A 20,430-nucleotide genomic window follows, 5' to 3' on the forward strand; every position below is an offset into this window, starting at 1 on the left:
CGTCTCACTGTCGCCAGCGTCCAGAAGAAACACTGCCCTCTGATTGGTCCAAATGCCTGTCAGCTTGACAGAAACCCCGCCCCTCCGCAGAGAAAGTGGAGCGTCCGACTGTCAGCGGGAAACTTGCTTCAACTTCACCGATAACGTCTGTGAGCTGCGAGCTGAGCAGAGCGCCTCAGCTCTTGGTTACTTGACTTCTTTATTTCTGAGGCGTAACTTCGTACCCAGTCGAGCGGGCGGGTGCCCAACACGGAGTATTTATTTATCGGATAAGTTCGCAGCGATGTCCGGCGACCTCCGGCCCAGACTGTGCACCTTGGAGAAGGGGAGCGACGGCTACGGCTTCCACCTCCACGGGGAGAAGAGCAAGCCGGGCCAGTTCATCCGGCTGGTGGAGCCCGACTCCCCCGCGGCCGCCTCCGGGCTACTGGCCGGCGACAGGCTGGCGTTCGTCAACGGGGAGGACGTGGAGGGCCTCAGCCACCAGCAGGTCGTGTCCCGGATAAAAGCGGCGACGGGCCGCCTGGAGCTCGTCGTGCTGGACGCCGCGACCGCGGAGCTGCTCTCCAAACGCCAGCTGAAGTGCCGGAAGGAGTACGCGGCGGACGGCATCCCGGTCCCCGGCGGGGAGGAGGCGGACGCGGAGCCGTCCCTGCAGAGGCTGAGCCTCAGCTCCAAGGTGAGTCCACCACCACTCGCCAAAAAAATGGTTTCTGTTAATCAGGGCTACGTTTTAAATATGTTTTATGAATAGGAATGGTTTGGCGATAATAACAATAACTCCATTAGCACATAAAAAAGCACTTCTACTGTAAAGACACTTTACGGGCCATATTTGGAAGATTCTTATTTACTGCTTTTATAGTGTGAAAGATCAGCTAAAGAGCTAAAGATAAAGCGGCTTTCCAGGACATTTAAAGTGTTTATGACACCGTTGTCACTTGCCATTCTTACGGGTTGACAAACAATTGGCACCGTTTTCCAGAATTTAACCGATATGACATGAACATTTTAATTTACGCCGTTTATCGTCCAGAGCGCCTTACAATCAGTAGTTACAGGGACAGTCCCCCTGGAGACACTCAGGGTTAAGTGTCTTGCTCAGGAACACAATGGCAGTAAGTGGGATTTGAACCTGGGATTCAGTTGTCAAAAATGAAAGTTAATTGGGTTTAAAAAAAAATGGTCCTGACGTAATAAGCTGACAGCTCCCTTCTCAAGAATTGACGGCGCGATGGGACTTTGCCGGTCCCCTGTACCGTGTCCCTGCGGTGCATTTACGATTGAGCCTGTCCGTCTTGTTTGTCAGCTTGCCGCTATATATAGCGTGGCCTGTTGTTTGAGACGCACAGATTCGTGAGCTATGAATGGATTTTTTTGTTTGTGGGTTCAGATGCAGTTTCTGTAACCTGCATGTGGAGGGTTTTGCATAGAGCTTCAGCATTTCTGGTATAAAGCCATTCCGTGTTTTATCTGTTCTCATCTCATCGCGCAAAGAATCTGTGCAGCTAGTGCGTGGCCTTTCATCACAGAACATACGAACGCAATGTCTTTGTTCTCTGAGATTGTGATGTGACACAAGGAGACAGTCTGGAATGTCAGTTTCAGGCACTTTCAGTTTCCAAAACCTCGGATAACCACAATCGTTACGTTTTAGTCGTAATTAAATCAGCTCTCGAAGCTGGTGTTGTTCATTAAAACTCGCTCTGTCCAATGTCGTGGAACCCAAGACCCCCCAGTAGAATCCTTGAATCTGACTCTGTGTATGTGTGTTTGTTACCTTGGAGATATGCAGCCTGGGGTATTGTGTTGTGGGGCTACATTGTAATAGGGTGCAGGAAGAAAGTTAGAAACAAGAGAAAAGGCCAAGCAGGAAGGAACGCTGCCTACAACCTTGAAACCCCAAGCTGTCGAGCGTTTCTGCTACAGAAGATATGAAGTCTTTGTTAAATTGTTTAAAAAGTATTATTTTAAATGGGTGATTTTGGAAAAAGCTTTTTGATCTTTAACCAGGTCACGACAAGGACTTTGACAGATGTCATGTCAAGTATAGCAGGGGACAGTGGTGACATACCACACAATGTGATACTGCAGAGGTAGCAGATGTTCAGAAACCGCTTCCTGTCTGACTGTGATGCAGCATTGCAGCTTCAGACAAGATGCAGAGTCCCAACCGAAACACACAGCTTATTTGCTTCTTTGTTGCCAGCGTCTTATTTAAGACAAAGAGTGACATTCTACTGTGTACTGTTGTATTAGAATGTAGATAGATTGAGTTGAAGCATGAATTTTTTTTGCAATTAGATGGTTATTAGCAGAATATAAAAAAAGTATTCATTTGTTCTGCCCTCCTATGTTTCAGTGTCTTTGGTTGATTCGCTGGGACATACGAGTCGACTGGCCTCTTAGACTCAAGCCCCTTTGGCCCCGCCCCTTTGCATTGTCAGAGCAGTTCATTCTGCTTGGCTCGGACAATTGCATTGTCTCTGTGGTTTACATGGAGTCTGTCCTGAGCAGACATGTTACTTTAGCAGTTATTGTCATGTGTTGTGAGTTCCTGTAGTAACTTGGAACAGAATGGGGAAAAAATACAATTGAATCATTTGCCAATGATGCAATCAAATCCCTCTTCCATGTAACATTTCTAGTTCTACGAGTTTCATCAGGGACGATTTCATGGAGCCATAAAGGCATTGACCTTTGAGACTCACAGAGCAAGAGGTCTTGTTTGAAGTCCTGAATCAGTAGATGCAGTTCTCATTAAGTCCCATAATTGGCTTGTATTTCAAACTTAACAATATAGTGTGCAAACAGTTGAATGAGTCTTCACTTCCAAAACAAAATTACCTTTCTATTTTAATGGATGCCATGAGATGTCGACCAACACACTTTCAGCATAACGATCTACTGATTAGATGATCAGATTCACCAAATCTCACCAAATAAGGAAAGTTTTGTAAATCCTTTATTTAATAATTATTTTTAATTTCAGTTTAAAGAAAACTTTCATGGCTTCTGTCATTTTTTTTTTTTGTAGTTTATTGAAGACCGACTATTTCACAGAGGCACAAGCCGAACAATAGAGAAATAAGTGACAATTGAGGCAGTGTCAGTGTATAGGTTTGTGTTTGTGTTTACCAGTGGTTGACCAGAGGTCTAGATGGAGACTGAATGCAACGTTCCACTATTTGACATCATTGGTTCTATTGCTTTGAAAAATACTTTTAAGGGCACAGAAGTATGCATGTTTAAATAGATGTAAATGTATCATGTGAGCATTCATCTGGAATTCCGGCCTTTGCTGCTAAGAACGTACGACAAATGTTTACTTGCCATTATGTATTTTTAAGAGGAGCTCTATGTGTTTACTTATGGTTCTTTACCATGTGCAATGCAATTACACATGTTCAAACACAAGAGAGGCTTTGCTATGTTTATTCGTTTCTCTAGGATTCCACAAAGGCAATCTGATTTTAGTAAAAGAAAACCAAGCAACCATTTATAACGTTATCTATTATATTGAATGTTGAAAAAAGGTTAACTGTGGAATGCATTTTTTTGGTTTGTTTAAAACAGGAAGCTACAGCTTCATTTTTATATGATGTCCATCTATTAAGTTGTTGAGATATTTACTGATCGTGCCAACAGCGGCCTATCCTAATTATGGGATGAGACATTTCTGTCGGATTTTGAACATGCAAATGATTTGTCATGTGATCAAGGTTACCTAGCATACAAGACCTGTACATTTTATATCACCCCCTTGTGGTCTCCAAAACAACTTCAAATAGAACATCTTCTTAAACATAAACAATACAATTCTTGACACCAATAGGGGTCTTGATTTAGAATTCGTATATTCCACACAATAAAACCTGGCTGTAAAACCAAATAGAATGGCTTTAGTCCCAGAGATAAAGTGCCACTTCAAAGCTCATCAGCATCGGTAGCCTGAGGGCAAAGCTCTCTCTTTGCAGCAGCTCCTCGCCATCTCTGCTTCACCATCCGGCTTTTCGACCCCACCAGGAAGGTTCAGGTGAACAAAGACGGTCTCTGTCTGACACGTCAGCACCTGTCTGCTCTCTGCTCAGGCTTTTAGACAGAAAGAGCTATATGGAAGAAGCATTCAGGCTCAATAGGACCCATGAAGTTTAAACCATTGAGGTGAGAAAAAAAAAAAAAAAAAAAAATAAAAAAATAAAAAAATAAATAATAAAAAAAAAAATATATATATATATATATATATAAGGCTGTCAATTAGTTAATTTTTTTTTTGCAATGGATTAACTGTGATCAAATCATGATAATACTTAAGAGTAAAGCTTGTTATAATGCATCTTTAAAACTGTTAGTGAGGAGTGGCGGAAAGAGGCTCAGGCCATGGTGTTATACAGCAAAAGTATGTAGTACAGCATAAACAAACACTCCCTGAAGAAAGATAGGACTTGTGAAATCCTCCCTGGCTGACTGCTGGGTTTTGTTTGTGCATCTCTGGCTGTCTCCTCGCCTGGGATTGCACTCCTCTTCTCCTGGTGCTAAATAGGATTAAAAGCTTGAGATGGCATCCCCCAGGACTGGGCTCTGAATCACTGGGATGTTGCCCTACTGTGCTCCTCGGCCCTTCTACTGACTTGGAATAATCGGGCGTTCTGTTTCCTGTGGCCATTTTGAGGCGTTCAGAGCTGACAGAGCTTTGGCCCTGTCCACTTGATGGCTGGGTTCCACGAGAAAGAAAGAAAACACCCGAGCAAGCATGAGGAGCACAGCCACAATGCAAATCGTGCCAGCCTCGACCACTTTTCCAGATCATATAACTAAAGCAATTTACATCAGTTTGGTTGACAACAGGTCTGATTTCACTGGTAATGGTCCGTATAAGAAACCCTACATACCCTAGTACCAGGCATGACCATGGGGCACTGACTGTATATTTTCCTATTTCTCTGATGCGTTAAAGGTGTAGAAACAAAAATATGTCAGGTTAACGGATACATTGAACTATTCTCAGTTATCTGTTTTCTACAGATGTCTACTGTGTATGATGCGAAATCTGGCTGATAACTGCGCTTCAAACTGATTTCAGGAGCAAAATCCTGTTTTGACCTTTTAAGGGAACAGGGGTGTTCCCTTATTATCGTTTTTCTACAGTTAGATTAAAAAGAGCAATGTATGTTTTCACCTCTGTATCGCGATACACACTCCTAATCAGTGATAACAATAATAAAAACTGATACCATTTAATTTTTCTGACGTTTACACTGTTTCTGAATTGTCATTTTGGTGGGTACTATTATATGGAAAATGAGGCAAATCAGCAGCGAAGTGCCCTATCAATCAGTAATGATGTAATAATGAGTGTCACTGATAAGTGGGCGATAATAAACTATCAGAGCCTTTATTGAATGCTAGATAATTTTTTGTGGTTTTTGTATATGGAAGGCAGTAAACTGTTACCAGCCTGTGTGTTATTGCGACTCATTATTGGGTGTTGCATCATCAAAGCTGCCTCCATTTTTAATGGCATTTTACTGCTCCCACCAGATTGTAATATCTGTTGAAATATGTTGCGTAATTCAGTTGGATGAGCTGAGAGAGTGAGATCCTGGCATGCTGTCACTAATAGTCTTTTCAGAATATTATGCATTTATTAATGCCACAAATCTTATTTATTGGTAACAGTTTTATCTGAAACAAATGGCCTATAAACAAATCTTCTGGTAATATTCAGTTTATAGAATTAAATGAATGGGCAGAATCTGCTCATTGATTCTGAAGTAATATATGTACATTTCATTTTGGGTTCCAGAGCCTTAAAATCTAATTAATTGAATGTAGAATAATTGTTAATAAAAGTTATTTTTAAAATTACGTACATCACTTCCTGGTTGTTTTTTTTCCACTCCATGATCCAGTTTTCAATTTCACTAATTCCAAAATTTCCCAGTTTTTCATTTTGTACTTTTAATCCCTGAATATGCTTACATAGTTCATGAGTCACACCAACATCTTACTCATCCGGAAGATCACAATCAGGGTGTTATGGTTGGACCTGGTGAGGTACTCTGGATCCACATCTTCCCGAGATTCCTGAGTGGATATTTTTGCCTTTGTCGGGTTATTATATATGGTGTGTCCAGTACATTGTTTCAAGCGTGTTTTGTTATATGTTGTAATAAATCCCCCTTTTTGTATAAGTTGTCCAGACTGTCTTCGCCAGTGCCAGAACCGTGACACAGGGAGATCTTGTATGAATACACGGGTACTCTCCACCTTGAGCCTCTCCCTGACAAGTAGGGCTAAGCTGCAGCATATGGGCTCGGGTGGATCAGTCATCTCTAATCAGCACCACTTGTGCTGCTCTTTGCTGTCCTTGGTTTTCTCACCTGATACAGTCACATGACTTGCCTGCAGAAAATCACATGACTCTTGCCCCAACACCTGTACACTATGAATTGGTTTATATGAAGTAGACGTTTATTCAAGGGCAAAAAAAAAAAAAAAAACCTGATCATTATTAAACTGTATATTGAAATGGATCATCATACGGAGTTCAAAGGAGTGACCTGAGGGCCTGTTTTGACCTGCTAGAAGAAAAAAATATTCTGATTGGCTTAGCCCATTGCCCAGTGTTTTCATTTACAGTGACAGCTTGTGGGTGCTTCTTAAAACATGGAAAGTGGACTAGTGTGGGTGAGATGGACAAATGCACATTGTTCTGTGTTTTCTTGAGGTATCAGCTGAGGCTTGTGAATGTTACAAATGGGTGTTAATGTACAGGGATCTCAGTTTATATACTTCACTGTGCAGCACAGCACTCATTACAACATTTAGGGATTTTTTGGAAATATTAAATTCCACATGTGTGTTCAGCATGCATGTTCTGATTGGTCAGTCTTCTATAATCACCATAATGCAGGAATTTTGAGTTTTATCTGTAAATTGCTGAATGAGTATTTCCATCTAAGGAAAAAAGGGTCAAATTAAAAATAACTAAACATAGTAATACACTTGTCTATGAACCAGGTCTGTGGTAAAACACGCAAATATGCCTAATGTAAATTGTAACACTGCACATTACTGCACCATAGTGACCAGATTCCCTTCTAAATATGTCAAACAAAGGGCAGTCGGTTAGACTCTACTGATTCAAACCAAATGTCCAATTTAAACTGTGCTCATCTTTTAACAAGTAATCAAGACTCTCAAAATATAGGTAGAAATAAACTGAGCACAGGAAACTAAGACACTGTAGAACTGTTTTAGCATCACACAGGTTTCAGGTACAGCTACAATCTTGCCTTCAGAGGCATTTATACAATGTTCGATAACAAGGAACAGATCCATACCCCTGGCACAAAACAAGACACAGTTGCTTAGACAGGGAATATTCTAGTGGCCACTAGAAGCTGGAGGCTGTAATGACTTGGATGGGAACAACATAATTTGACACAAGTTTTTTTTCCCTCCAAAAAAAATGAATATTGAGTTTTAATTTTAATACATGACATTCACCATATATCAGTGAATTATGTAATAATTCTTGTGTTGTTTTTCACTTAATAAGATGCCATGTACATAATTTTGCTGAGCTACATTTCAGGGGGTTTTTAAGGAAGATTTATGAGCAGGGGTTAGCTGAATGTTCTTTTGGATTTATTCTAACTGAAAGAACCCTGAGAGGTAAATGGCGGCATACAAGTCTTACTCTGGTGAATTTCACATTAGTGTCAAAAGATTATAAACAGATGTATTCTAATCAATATTTACAGGGTCCCCCTCTTGCAACTTATGGTTAAGTGTATTGCTCAGGGACACAATGGTAGTAAGTTGCGTTGGAACTTGTGGTCTTCTGGTTCATAGGCAAGTGTGTAACCCACTAGGCTACTACCAGCCCTTCAGTGATTCTGCAAATCGGTTTTCTTTCTTATTCAGAACCATGCTGTAGACATGAACAATACAGGGAGTGCAGAATTATTAGGCAAGATGTATTTTTGAGGAATAATTTTATTATTGAACAACAACCATGTTCTCAATGAACCCAAAAAACTCATTAATATCAAAGCTGAATGTTTTTGGAACTATTTTAGGGGGATATCTGTGTGAGCAGGTGACTTACTGTGCATAATAATTAGGCAACTTAACAAAAAACAAATATATACCCATTTCAATTATTTATTTTTAACAGTGAAACCAATATAACATCTCCACATTCACAAATATACATTTCTGACATTCAAAAACAAAACAAAAACAAATCAGCGACCAATATAGCCACCTTTCTTTGCAAGGACACTCAAAAGCCTGCCATCCATGGATTCTGTCAGTGTTTTGATCTGTTCACCATCAACATTGCGTGCAGCAGCAACCACAGCCTCCCAGACACTGTTCAGAGAGGTGTACTGTTTTCCCTCCTTGTAAATCTCACATTTGATGGACCACAGGTTCTCAATGGGGTTCAGATCAGGTGAACAAGGAGGCCATGTCATTAGTTTTTCTTCTTTTATACCCTTTCTTGCCAGCCACGCTGTGGAGTACTTGGACGTGTGTGATGGAGCATTGTCCTGCATGAAAATCATGTTTTTCTTGAAGGATGCAGACTTCTTCCTGTACCACTGCTTGAAGAAGGTGTCTTCCAGAAACTGGCAGTAGGACTAGGAGTTGTGCTTGACTCCATTCTCAACCCGAAAAGGCCCCACAAGCTCATCTTTGATGATACCAGCCCAAACCAGTACTCCACCTCCACCTTGCTGGCGTCTGAGTCGGACTGGAGCTCTCTGCCCTTTACCAATCCAGCCACGGGCCCATCAAGACTCACTCTCAATATCATCAGTCCATAAAACCTTAGAAAAATCAGTCTTGAGATATTTCTTGGCCCAGTCTTGACGTTTCAGCTTGTGTGTCTTGTTCAGTGGTGGTTGTCTTTCAGCCTTTCTTACCTTGGCCCTGTCTCTGAGTATTGCACACCTTGTGCTTTTGGGCACTCCAGTGATGTTGCAGCTCTGAAATATGGCCAAACTGGTGGCAAGTGGCATCTTGGCAGCTGCACGCTTGACTTTTCTCAGTTCATGGGCAGTTATTTTGCGCCTTGGTTTTTCCACACACTTCTTGCGACCCTGTTGACTATTTTGAATGAAACGCTTGATTGTTCGATGATCACGCTTCAGAAGCTTTGCAATTTTAAGAGTGCTGCATCCCTCTGCAAGATATCTCACTATTTTTGACTTTTCTGAGCCTGTCAAGTCCTTCTTTTGACCCATTTTGCCAAAGGAAAGGAAGTTGCCTAATAATTATGCACACCTGATATAGGGTGTTGATGTCATTAGACCACACCCCTTCTCATTACAGAGATGCACATCACCTAATATGCTTAATTGGTAGTAGGCTTTTGAGCCTATACAGCTTGGAGTTAGACAACATGCATGAAGAGGATGATGTGGACAAAATACTAATTTGCCTAATAATTCTGCACTCCCTGTAGACAGTCTACTTTAATGTTTATGTTGATCTCAATATAAACTTCAATTTCCTTGTTTCCTTGTCAGCAGTATCAGCACCATCTCTACATGGCGTGGCTTATTGTTTGCACAACCTGTCACGTTGTAAAACTATATTTTAATGTCATGCAAAAAACGGAAGTACAGAATTCTCTTTCGGTGGCAGCACAAACTCTTCTGAGTGAATCTTATTCCACAAGCAATATTCTAGACTCGTATTTTGGTTGTTTTGTTGTATCTGGGTATTGTGCAGCCAAGGCACCGCTGGGTTATGTCTGTGTTGAAAGGAATGAACTCAAAACAGGTGAGTAATGCTGATGTGGAACCCAAGGGACCACAGTTTACCTTCTCTCATATAATAAGTTATTCATTGGGATGTGAACATGTTGCTTTTTTTTAAACTGTTGTTTTTCAAATTTTATCCAACCACTGGCATACCTTCAAATACCTTCTGTATGATTTGCCCTATCTTAAAAGGGAAGTTTTCCTTTTGTCTGATGTAGAGGTGTTTAAATGGGACAATGTGGTAAGATAAAACCACTGGTGATTGTTCTTAAAAGAATGCATTAATTTGTAAATGGAAAACAGTAAAATAGCCTGATCTGAAGAATTGGGTTATTCAATGTTGCTTATTACAAATTATGCTCCTCTCCTCGCCGAATGAGCTTCCATATGAAATGTAAATTAGAATAGATATGAGGTGTATTGTTGTGAAAGCCTCATTGTCATCCAAGATTCTAAAAATCTTTCATTATTAATCATTCATTTAATTTCAGTTTTTAAATTAAATATGTTATGCAATTGAAAAAATAATCAATAACTTAATCTGGAAAATAGCTGCAGACCTACAAACAGGCTAACATATTTTCTTTCTAATCTTATTTACCCAATAGGAGTCAAAGGGGGAGCTGAGGCCTCGTCTCTGTCACATCAAGAAAGAAGCCACAGGTTATGGCTTCAACCTGCACAGTGAGAAGTCTAAACCAGGCCAATACATCAGAGCCGTGGATGAGGACTCACCAGCCAAGAAGTCAGGCCTGCGTCCACAAGACAAGATCATACGGGTCAGTACTGTGAGCCCCCCAAAATATAATTTTTACTGACTAATTGACTAGCCATTTAACCATGCTGAAAAATAAGCAATTATGTTCACGTATCTGACTATCTGTTTATGAAGCAGACTTAGAGCATAATTTTACATGACCATCTACTGCTCTCTTGCCCTGCACCATGTGTCTGTCAAAACCTGGCAACTTGGATATAATAAAAAATGGGTTTTCCCACTAAAACATACAACTTTGTTTAACCATTGATGTAGTTGGAGCTTGTAATTATTATATTTTCCAGGTCTAACATGTCTGCTAAGGATTTTTATGACCTACCAGCCTTTGATCAAACTTAATGTGTGAATCTACCAATCAGCAATCCAGGCTCTTCTTAGCTGTACTCAAGTGTTACCAAAGAGGGTTTGCGTGCTAAGCTCATTACAGCAGTGTGGGAGAAGACTGTTAACCCAGGGAGTGCAGCTAAATAAATCCAACTTGGTGTGGTGTGATTGGCGCTGGATAATGTCACTTTTGTTTCTTGCGTCCACGAGAGACCTGGTGTAATAATGAAGCCTGGAGTAAATAATCTACTTAATATGTCTGGAACTTTATTTATAGAACTCCCTGGCATTGAATACTAGATCTGAACCCAAAAATAAAAAGAACGGCAAGAACCCCTGAGCAATCATTGTACCAGTCAGATTCAACTTGCTTTGTTGCATTATTGAAAGAGGGGTTCTTGCACAGTTGATTAAATTTTTGTAAGGTAGACAAGGCAGCAAGGATTGGAAATCATGGAGATCATTGGCCTGACTCTCACACTTAGTTGAAGATGAAGACCCAAGTACCCACAGTATTTATTACCAAACAAGGGGTGGGGACCCCAAAATGAACACGGGCCATTGAACATGTATTGAACTGAGAGAGTTTAAATAGTGCAGAATGAAGTTGGGTGCATGAGAGCTGTTAGACCTGTTAGACTCCTATTTTATACGTAGTGTTTAGAAGCATCATGTAAGTGAATCCATTTTTTTTCTTAAAATCATTTCAACAAGGATGGGCTGGGTTGGTAGTAGCCTAGAGGGTAAGACACACACCCATGAACCAGAAAACCACAAAGTCACAGATTAAAACCATTGTCCCTGAGAAAGACACTTAAAGGTCCCCTATTATTTTTATTTTTTTTAGCTTCTATACAGATCTTAGTGGTCCCCCTAATACTGTATACGTAGTCTCTTTCTGAAATTCAGCCTTGGTGCAGAATTACAGCCACTTTTAACCAGTTTTGGTGTGTGTAGCTTGAGGACGAGAGAGGCAGGACGAGGAGTCGAGCAGCCTATACAAATGAGCGGGCTTTCATGGAATTACGTCAACACCAGTCACCAACCACAATGTTTGGCGCAACCAGGAAGTCGTGTTTGTTTCTACAGCTTCTTGCGTGGCGGAACTTTTTGTGCTCATTTTCACATCAGTCACTGAGCAATTGAAATGCTTTGCTCGTTTGGAAGCCATGACTGTCAGTAGAGATAATGTTTTAGGGGAGGGGTGGAAAATTCTCTGGGTCGGAAAAATCATGAGAAAGGGGAGGTAACCTTTCCCCTTATGGCGACATAAGGGGACAAAATTCCAGATCCGACTATCTGAGCTGCCGCCCTCTGGGCGACGAAGCAGAATGGCCAAAGCACGCTTTACATGTATAGCCATTTCTAGCCACTACAGAACCATAGACAGGCTAGGGGAACTAGTAATAATGTTAAATAAACTCACAAAGTGAAATTTCCATAATAGAGGACCTTTAAGCCGGAGTGGCTCCAGGGGGACTGTCCCTGTAACTAGTGATTGTAAGTCAAGTCATTCTGGATAAGGATGTCTGCTAAATGCCATAAATGAGAATGTGAATGTAGTTCCTCCTCTACAGGATACATATAACAGCAAGCAGTAATTCTTTTGTTTATTTTAATGATCCTGAAGATACACTTGATGTGGCATTAATGAACACTCGCTATATTCTACATCCATTATGGCACTGGGTAAGTTGGAACCAAGATGTGACAAAGATCTGAGGTAGTCTGGGAACAGGAATGTTCCAGAACAGCAAAATCCAGTGTGCAGGAATAAAGAGAACTAAAAATAATTAAGATTAAAATTAAGACGAAAATAGATTAATTTGACAAAGCAAGTTCGTCTTAGCTTACTGTATATTAGAACCTATTTCGACAGAGACGTAGATGTTCCTAGATACATTATTATTTTGTTTGGGCAGTGTAGCATGCTAACAAATGGGCTATAAAATGATGACACCTCTTGGACTTTCTATGACTTTATCTGCATATGTAATTTTTTTTTTTTTTTTACTTTTGCAAATTTAATAGCGAAAGGGCTTTTAATGACTTTTGCTGTATCCACCATTATCCAGGAATGAAACTCTAAATAAACTCTATATGTTTTCCACAGTTCAGAACTTCCCTTCTGTGTTTGATGAGGTCAAACTCCAGTAGCACCTTTGCTGAACCTGTGACCATGAAAAAAAATTAATGGCCTAGCAAAACCCCAGACCTGTCACGCGTTCAAATGTCAGCTTTGGGGTTTCACTGCACAATCACTGGCCATCTGCTTGTAATCTTTGTGGCGGAGGAGGAGGCTTCGCTCACTGGGTGGATGTCTCTGTGATTCTGCAGAATCACTCTCTGACAGATAAGGGGCAGATAAATGCCTGATGACACTCACTAAAACAAGCACAGTATTGTATGGCGCCTGGCACACTCAACCTCCCACCCAGACACCCACAATAAAACGGAGGCTTCTTCACAAATTCAAACTGGGGTGTTCCAGCACTGTCTTTCAGTGAAGACATGACTCACACTCGCACCGGACCAAATGTACAGAAGAGTCACATGCAACAAAGACACACTTTGCACATTTCTATCTTTATGGTCATAGATAGGTGTGAAAAAGGGTAGGATAAGGGTTCTTTTACAAACTAGGTCCCCATAATGTCTGTCAATAAAAAGAACACACATGTTTGTATGCATTAATATATTAACAAAATAATATATTATTAATTATTATATCTACAGTAATGTGGAAAAAGCCAAAGGCAGTTGTTAATTTTTTTTTAACAATAATAAAGAACTGAAGGCAAGGCTCTCACTCCTGTGTAAACGTATTACTGACTATAAGCGCTAGAGATTGCACAGTGTCACAGTGTCATCTGCGCTAAGGCTGTGAGGTTACCAAAATTATATTTGTAAAAATGCAATTTATAAAATACCAATATCACACCTAATAGGATAATCAAAACTTTGTATAATACGATTTAAAACATATTTTGGTCCACGTTTAAATGAACAAAATTCCACCAGGACAATAAGAACAAAAACCTACCACTGCTGTATATTTTTTGCAATGAAAAGTTTGTAATTAATCACTTTATTCTTTTAATGCGTGAATGTGAGAATGAATTGGGGTTTGCTTGTCTTGGACACAGGCAGGGGGAATTCAGGGAAAAAAGGTTTTATAGTTTGTTCAGGTAAATCAATTTTTGTTATGTGAAAAGAATTGCTTGCAGCCAGATTTATATTAATATCACTACAGAACTCTATATACCTTCGTCCATTTTTATCTACACGGTCTATTCAGACTTGTTCAATCTCTGGTCCTCTCCTAACTAGACGACTGTAACTCACTCCTGGCTGGTCTTCCTCTAAGTGCTACACAACCTTTCCAGCTGATCCAGAACGCTGCCCCACGGCTTTTTTCAAACTCTCCAAGTGCTCCCTCACCACTACATTATTATGTTCCGTCCTCTGGCTTCCTGTAGCTGCCCGCATTAGGCTTAAAATACTGTTGCTTGCCTACAAATCCAAGGAAGGTTCAGCACCCTCCTAGCCTCAGATCTCTCATCACTACTTGCTCTGCACCTGAATATTAGATCCTCCAGCACTACTCGACTGGTATCACCAGCTCTCAAGGAGTTGGAAAGCATTCATCGAGACTCTTCTCTGTCTTGGCTCCTAGGTGGTGGAATGAAATTCTTCTAGATGTCTGAACAGCTGAATCACTAAAGATCTTCAAATCTTAGAAAGCTTAGAAAATACTTAAGTTGAAGTATTTTCTGCGAAATGCTGTATATACAAATATATTTTTCTTTCTTCATTTTAGTATTAAAACATGCATATTTGGTATGTTGGGATTCTGTATCCAATACATTGGTGAAATAAGACCATGTAAACAACTTTAGAGCCGGATCCCATGTTAAAGGTGGGGACCGAGGCCAAAGCTCTTCCACATAAGTAAAGCTTTGTTTTGGTGTTTTCCTATTCATTCCTGAGAAGCGGCAAGAGAATGGGACCAAATAAGAGTGAATGGGAGTGAATGGGAGTCTGTGATTGGGCATTCCAGAAATGCCCACTCAGCCTCGGCCCTCTCCCACTCACATTCCTCTCCCTAGAGTTCTCTCTGTGAGCCCAGCACTGCTCCCCCAGGTGGCATCCCCAACGCTGAGGAACATGTACCTACACACGCCACTGCTAATGCAGATACTTGCTTGAATGGCAAATGCAAGAACAATGGAGTCTTTGAAAAGTGATAGAGAGGGTTTCCTTTGCTTTTACTTTGGTAATTGTGGCATGCTTGTGTTAATGTGGCAAATTCCTCCAGAATTCTGGTTCACTTACATAAATTGTCGGGTAATTTATTTAACTCTCTCCCTGTATAGGTGAATGGAGCATCTGTGCAGGGCATGCAACACTCAGAGGTGGTGGCGGCGATTAAGGCGGGCGGAGACGAGACACGCCTGCTGGTGGTGGACCCTGACACGGACGCCTTTTTCAGGAGCTGTCAGGTTCTCCCTACAGAGGAACATCTCACAGGTAATTGATTAATAAAACACAATCCCAAAATATCCTTTAATGACTGTTTCACATTTCTACACAATGAACTTTCTTTACCCTAAAATATATTATTTGCTTAAGTCTGTGTGCATGGTGGTGTCTATTACTATTATAGGTTTTCTGCAGTTAGATTAAAAATGTAAGAATCTACTTGTATATATTATCGCAATATATCATGATGTATCGTCAGATTTTTGCATAGACATAGTGACCAACTATGTTAAGAGCACACGTTCCTCAGGGTGACATGCTAATGCAACATTCCATGACGTCTGTGGATGTGTGATTCTTTGGGTACCACTGGGCTTGCCAACTGCCACCCATTCGCATGTGCAGGGTCCTGGTCACTCACAGATGAACCTGTGTCTCATGCGTGATCTGTGTGTGCTACGTTCCTTTCTATTTAGTTTTTCCAGCCTGTTTTTTCATGCTGTTCTTTTATTCATTAAAAAAATCTCACCCTATTTCAAAGATGTTGAGCGTTTGCGCCTGCCAAAACCCTCCATGGCATGACAGGATGTGTATGTGAATGTAAAAATAGATGAAGCTCTGGTCCCTTGTTATCAGAACTTCTGTCTCACTTGTTTGCATCAAGTAAATTATACATACACAGTAAGGTGCAATTTAGATTATGAAGGCAATTTTCTAGAAATTAACTCAGGAAATGAATCCTCAGAGTTTTAACTTGAGGCAAATGGAATGCAGTATGTGTTTAAATATTAAATATCGTCCCAGACCAATAAAAAGGCAAATCTTCACCAACGGCCGCCAGGGTTAATGTGTACATTTATGTGAATCATCTGTTCATAATGAGACAACACATACTACAGTTGGACCCTAAGAAGAGTCCAAAGTGAATCTGCTTGTGTGTGTGGGATTTGTGGCAGGCTTACATGTACAAATTTAAAGTTCTGTGACAAAATTCTCCCACTTGTCTATCTTGATAGATCTATAGAAATTTGCCGCTACGGCCACAACCAAGCAGGCGTTCACAAAACACACAAGCAACTCACGGAGAGCACAGAGAACAATGCACCCGTGCTTTCTAGGGATCGTTCCAGATCACAGAACCTACTTGGTCTCAGTGACGCGACATTTCAGGCTGCAGGAAAGAATAATGTCTCAACGGAATAATTCTTCTCAACAGTCTCTCTCTCGTTCTCCCGAGATTATGTAAATTGTGGTTAAATATTAACCTGTGAGAGTCCTGCCATGTCATGATGCCAGTCAAACTTCCCAACACTCAGTCATGACAACCATGGCCATGGCAACAGCGAGCAGAAAAGAATGAAGCAGCTAGACCACTAAAACGAGATGGAGCAATAGTTATATCTTGGAGTCGATGATGGGTCATCTGCATTCAGCTGTTCACAGGTTATAATTTAATGCTTCTGAATAACACGCTTGTGCAAGTATTTGCTTTTTTTTGCCTTTCTGAAATGTTTCTCTCGAGCAGATTAATGTTTAACCTATAAAGAATCTGACAGGAATTTACAGGCAAGAACAGAACCTGAACCTGCAGTCATGACCAATAAACTGCATTCTGTATCATATGATATCACAAGGGATCATCACTTTACCATGTGTTTAGATTCTCACTGCTCTCTTCCAGGTCCTCTTCCTGAACCCATGACCAATGGAGCCTCTGATAAGGAGGTAGGCACCATCTGTTTTCATGGAAGCCCTAATGAAACCCTCATTCGTTAAGCCTCTTACGAAAGCCTGATGGGGCTGAACCTGTGATTGATGAATGTGAGTCGGAATGTAAACGAAGTTCATCCCCAGAGGTCTTCCCACCAGTCGTATGTCCAACTCCCACACATCAGGTTATTACCTAACCTGCCATGTCAGCATGCGGGGATATTAAAACATGTGCGCACTTTCCAAAATGAGCAGTACTGCCTTCACACGCACTCAAGAAAAATGGCTCTGTTCTCTCAGTCCCTTATCATACTAACACTCTGTGTTTTTTACAGTTACATTTTTTTAATAGTAAGTGTGGAGACTGGTCGCTCGTGTGAGATCAGGCATCCTCTTTATTTAAACAATTAGAGAAAAAAAAACAGGAAAAAAAGTGCCCAAATTTCTTTTACAATCGCATTTCCATTAGTCATTATTCAGTTCAACACATTTGCTCCTGTTTTGTTTTCATTGAAATAATAGTATTTCAACTAATCAAAGGCTTTAAAAAGCCTGTCCATTGGTGGGTTTGAAAAATTCTTATCTTCAAATGGGGGGCCCTGGAGATAAAAATGATCCTGGTCAGTGGCTAAGTGCAATTGGTAATGACAGAACAAAAATGTTATCTGCTAGCAATTTAAAAAGGAAAATGTTTTTTTCAGTGGAATGCACGCAGAAGTTCTGCATTTCAGATTTTAAAAATCATGGTTCTAGGCGATTGATTGACCAATCAAGCAAGCGTACAGGAAGTAAAGGAAGAAAACCAAATGTTTTTAATTGATATGCTAATTTGTATGGATTACTTCAATACTGACCTGGCAGGGGAGATGCCGTGGTCTGGGGGCAGTTCGCCCGGGGCGAGGCTCGGCTGTGCTGGCCCCTGCAGGTTCCCCATGTGTGGCAGTCTTGACTGGATAATTTCTGGTGGGGACTGTGTTGGGGGAGTGGTGGCCTAGCGTTTAAGGAAGCGACCCCATAATCAGAAGGTTGCCGGCTCAAATCCCGAACCGCCAAGGTGCCACTGAGGACACATTTTGTTGTGTCACCATGTGCTGTTCTGCAGTGTTTCACAATGACAATCACTTCACTTTTTTTTCACATCACGTCACATGGTCCTAATTAAAGAAGACCCGGAAGGAAGACATTCTGGCGGCATTCTTAGAAGCCTTGAAGAAAAGGGCTGCGAGCCCTTTTCCCAGATAAAGCATTATTGGGCTGGCCTGGAAAAGCCCTGGTTTATGTGTTCTCTGGTCCTGGATCTTCACACCCTGACTGAAGTGAGGATGTTATCAGCCTGCTGGGGTTTGGGTTTGGGTTGGCCCTCCCTGGAGATATGAGAAACGCCTAATGGGTCTTATTGCCAGATTATTTTATGCTGGTGTACTGAAGCTGTCACTGGATGTGCTTCAGACAACCCTGAAATATCCCTCCTCTGGGTAAAGCCTGCACAATGGCTTGTGTATGTTGCGTTGAAATGAGGGATGCAAAATGGTGTCATGGGTTTGTGTTTTTTAAGTTTGTGTCTTCTTCTACATCTTCCTTTTCTGGTGAACAATGATCAGGGATTATTATTGATTGCTCTTTGAATGTAGCTGATTTGAATGCTGTTTGCTCATATCTGCACTCTGGTGGCGATATCCTGCTAAGAGCACGGGGAGCTAAATATGAATAGTCTGCATAGTCTACAATGAATGTATTTATTTATTTATTTATTACTACAAGGAGAGGGTGGAACCCTCAGGAATAGGATTTTTTTTTCTCAGAAGATAAATTTTTTTGTCCTGCTAACCTGCAAGTTTTGTCAAATGTTCAATATGATCATAATCATGCAAAACACATAAAAGCTATTTTCTGCAGGTAAATGGAAAAACGGTAACGGTCGCAGAGGTCCAGCAGGAGCGCGAGCCTGAGTCAAAATCCCAGGCGACTGTAAGCCCATCCCACTCCAACGCCTCAGTCAGCTCGTCCAACACTGCTTCATCCAGCACACCGCCCCCTGAGGTCTGTACAAAAGCCCCTCACCACACAGAGTACCTCACCTTATTGTGAAAAAGCTCATTGTAAAACCTTGTTTCTGTGTAGTTCTATATGGATATTTATCATGTTGCTTGAAATAAAATAATTTAAATGCAGCTCATTGACCACTGTGCTTTTTTTTTTGTTGTTGCTACGATTACTGCAGAAGAAGACTGTTGAAAACGAACTGGTGCCAGATGCTGGCCTGGGCCTGAACGTGTCCCTGCAGCAGGCCAAGGAACGCGCCCATCAGAAACGCTCCAACAAGAGAGCGCCCAGTATGGAGTGGAGTAAGAGGAACGAGCTCTTCAGTAACCTCTGAATTTACCACTTCCTGCACTCGGTCCACACATCATCGTTTACTCACTGAAACACCAATCCCATCATATATAGAATGATTTTCATGATTTCAAACCTATTGTAAATGAATTTTCATTCAATGGAAATGCAACATATTTTTGTACAGTGTTAAATAGGTTGCCAAAGGAAGTTAAAACTACAGAGCTTAGTCATGTTGTTCCCTAAAGAAGAATCGTATTGTTGAGAAATGGTCAACTGATTTTTATTGCTCATTGGTGGATGTAAGGCTGGAATCCAGTAATCAGAGAAAAGGTTCAGCTTCTGGACACATAAATGTAGAAAGTTCTAGATGTTTCATTTCTGCTTTGCATCCTATATGTATGTATGTTTTGTAGCTTTTTTGAGGTATTTTCTAATACATAAACTCAGGTCTCTGTTATTAGAAGAGTTTCATGTGCAGTAAATTTAAATTTCATCAGATTCTCAACTTTTGCCTTAGAAGATTTGTATTCTGTTATGTGTAACGTTACAGGGCAGGTTCAAGGATAAATTATGAAATCTGGTTTAAGGGACCCAATGGTTTTTTTTTTCTGTCTGTGCAGATCTTTAACATTCCGAAACAAACATCTGTACGACTTATGGTTCAGTGACCACTCCCAATTAATGCTCACGCACTAGTCATTAAACTGAGATTTTAGATATTGTTGTTATTTTGGGTTTATATGAATTCAGTAGAATAGTTTTAAAATTGAATGTAATTAACTCAGATGACCACATTGGATTCCTGCCACATGTAAACCACTGGAAATGTGTCTATCACTGAGATGTTTAAATATATATTATTACACTGATGTATGAAATATTTGTAATGGCAAAGCAGATGCTACAAAATGTCTGACTGATAAGGCAAAATGATTAAGACTAAGCATTTTATTAAAAAAATGCAATAAACATTTTTTTAATGCTATGAATACTGGTTTGTTTGTCCACATTTGTTAAATA

General features: G+C 40.6%; 1 protein-coding gene and 1 pseudogene across 1 annotated transcript; both read left to right on the forward strand.

Annotated features, from left to right (window-relative positions):
* The first annotated feature begins 79 nt into the window (after nucleotides 1-79).
* Nucleotides 80-20,395, forward strand: nherf1a (NHERF family PDZ scaffold protein 1a). The gene is made up of 6 exons (XM_028969644.1): nucleotides 80-679; nucleotides 10,388-10,558; nucleotides 15,258-15,411; nucleotides 17,045-17,088; nucleotides 18,970-19,113; nucleotides 19,295-20,395. The coding sequence occupies exons 1-6, from the start codon at nucleotides 284-286 to the stop codon at nucleotides 19,448-19,450; spliced, it is 1,065 nt and encodes a 354-aa protein (XP_028825477.1). The 5' UTR covers nucleotides 80-283; the 3' UTR covers nucleotides 19,451-20,395.
* Nucleotides 17,920-18,045, forward strand: LOC114784986 (uncharacterized; annotated as a pseudogene).
* Nucleotides 20,396-20,430: the final 35 nt, after the last annotated feature.

This window comes from Denticeps clupeoides, chromosome 2, assembly GCF_900700375.1.
Source record: "Denticeps clupeoides chromosome 2, fDenClu1.1, whole genome shotgun sequence".
Lineage (NCBI taxonomy): Eukaryota > Metazoa > Chordata > Actinopteri > Clupeiformes > Denticipitidae > Denticeps > Denticeps clupeoides.